The sequence below is a fragment of the Mycetomoellerius zeteki genome, unplaced genomic scaffold, assembly GCF_001594055.1.
Source record: "Mycetomoellerius zeteki isolate Tzet28-1 unplaced genomic scaffold, Tzet1.0 scaffold562, whole genome shotgun sequence".
Taxonomy (NCBI): domain Eukaryota; kingdom Metazoa; phylum Arthropoda; class Insecta; order Hymenoptera; family Formicidae; genus Mycetomoellerius; species Mycetomoellerius zeteki.
The window spans coordinates 69,623-71,181 of NW_017257569.1; the positions used below are offsets into that span (position 1 = coordinate 69,623).

Genomic DNA, 1,559 nt, shown 5'->3' on the forward strand with positions numbered 1-1,559 from the left:
TAACTTACATCATTAAGACAATTTAAGGTATATATTTTTTATTTAATTTGTATTTTAATTTAATTTATTATAAATGTACATTGATAATTTAAATTATAACGCAATGTTAATTTATTATTTATTTGTAAGATTGTAGAATTGCGAAAAGTGAGATGAGATCTCCTTTGATATTTTTACATATGGACCGCATATTATGAATACAACCGAACTTTTTACTGGACATTATAATTTGACCGAATTTTCCGATAATTTATGTAAGAGTGTTTATTGTTTTACATTGAAAATGACCCGATCGGTGTCGAAACGTTTGTATATATACGATTATTAAATATCTTACAGTATAATTGGCTCGTTGCCCTTCTTTTGTTTATTGATTTATTCTAATTAACCCACATTAATAATTATTTTAATAAATGGAATCTTTTAATCTAACAAGCATGCAATTATTTTTTGTATAAATTTAAAGTCTAAATAAAAATTTGTGTAGTAGAAGTTTTTAACTTCTTGGTCAAATAAATAATAATTTTGTGTTCTACAAATTAAAATTAGTTTTAAAACAAGTGAAAAATATTTTCTTTAAATACATTTATATTTGCTCTTTATTCGAACTTAATTTATAAAAATAATTTTATTTTCAATCACTAATTTTATTTTTAATTACTGATTACTCAAATATAAATTATCCTAATTTTTTCGTTACATGATAAAAATCTAATCCGAAAAAATAAAATCGTTCACGTATTATAGAGTTAAATATTTCTCTCTCTCTCTCTCTCTCTCTCTCATCTCTGTGTGTATAAAAAATGTATATATTAAATCAACTTACGAATTTTTGTCGAACACTTTCGATTATAGGCGAGAGTTTGACAATAATAGATTTTTTCTCTTTAATCTCACGGCCGCTTTGATTACGTGAAAATTCAACCGTAATCCTGATCATGTCGCTAAGATAATTGTCACCTTTGTTCGTGGCTGGTTTTGAAGACATATCAATCACCTGAATCGAACCGTCTTCTTCTGATTTTCGCAGGATCTTCTCCACAAAGCTTAGATTTAGCCATGTCAACGTCTCTAGGGCCATTCCTGAAATTAAAATTAGGAATTAAAATTAGGAATAGAAATTGAAGAATTTCCCCGACAAATTGTTGTCTTTCCCATCGTGTCACAAAATGCGAAAACGACTCTTTATGATAATTCATTGTTTGTGGTAAGATTTATTCACGTTTTCTCTCTATGTTTTTCCAACTGGTTTTCTTCACTTATTCCGATCTTTTCATTTTTTTCTTTCACTGTTTTTTATTCACTTTACCATCGTTTTTTTCTTTGTATCATTCTATATTTAAGACAGATGCATTTCTCTGTTTGAAAAGACGCTGCTTCAATTAAGAGCGTAATGGAAAATCGCTTTTTGACTAATATATTTTGCGTTGAGATTCTTACTTTTTGACTAATATATTTTGCGTTGAGACTTATTGCAAAAAATTATATTCACGGAGTCTTAACGCAAAATATATTAATCAAAAAGCGGTTTTCCATTACGCTCTTAATTGAAGCAGCGT

General features: G+C 27.5%; 1 protein-coding gene across 1 annotated transcript in view; it reads right to left on the minus strand.

Annotated features, from left to right (window-relative positions):
* The window catches only part of LOC108727896 (uncharacterized), a 10,823-nt gene extending 9,535 nt beyond the window's left edge, over positions 1-1,288 (minus strand). The window contains exons 1-2 of the mRNA XM_018456186.1: positions 1,223-1,288; positions 827-1,083 (exon numbers count right to left, since the gene is read on the minus strand). Of these exons, the coding sequence (XP_018311688.1) occupies positions 827-1,081 (255 nt within the window). The 5' untranslated portion in view covers positions 1,082-1,083; positions 1,223-1,288. The remainder of the gene's footprint in view (positions 1-826; positions 1,084-1,222) is intronic.
* Positions 1,289-1,559: the final 271 nt, after the last annotated feature.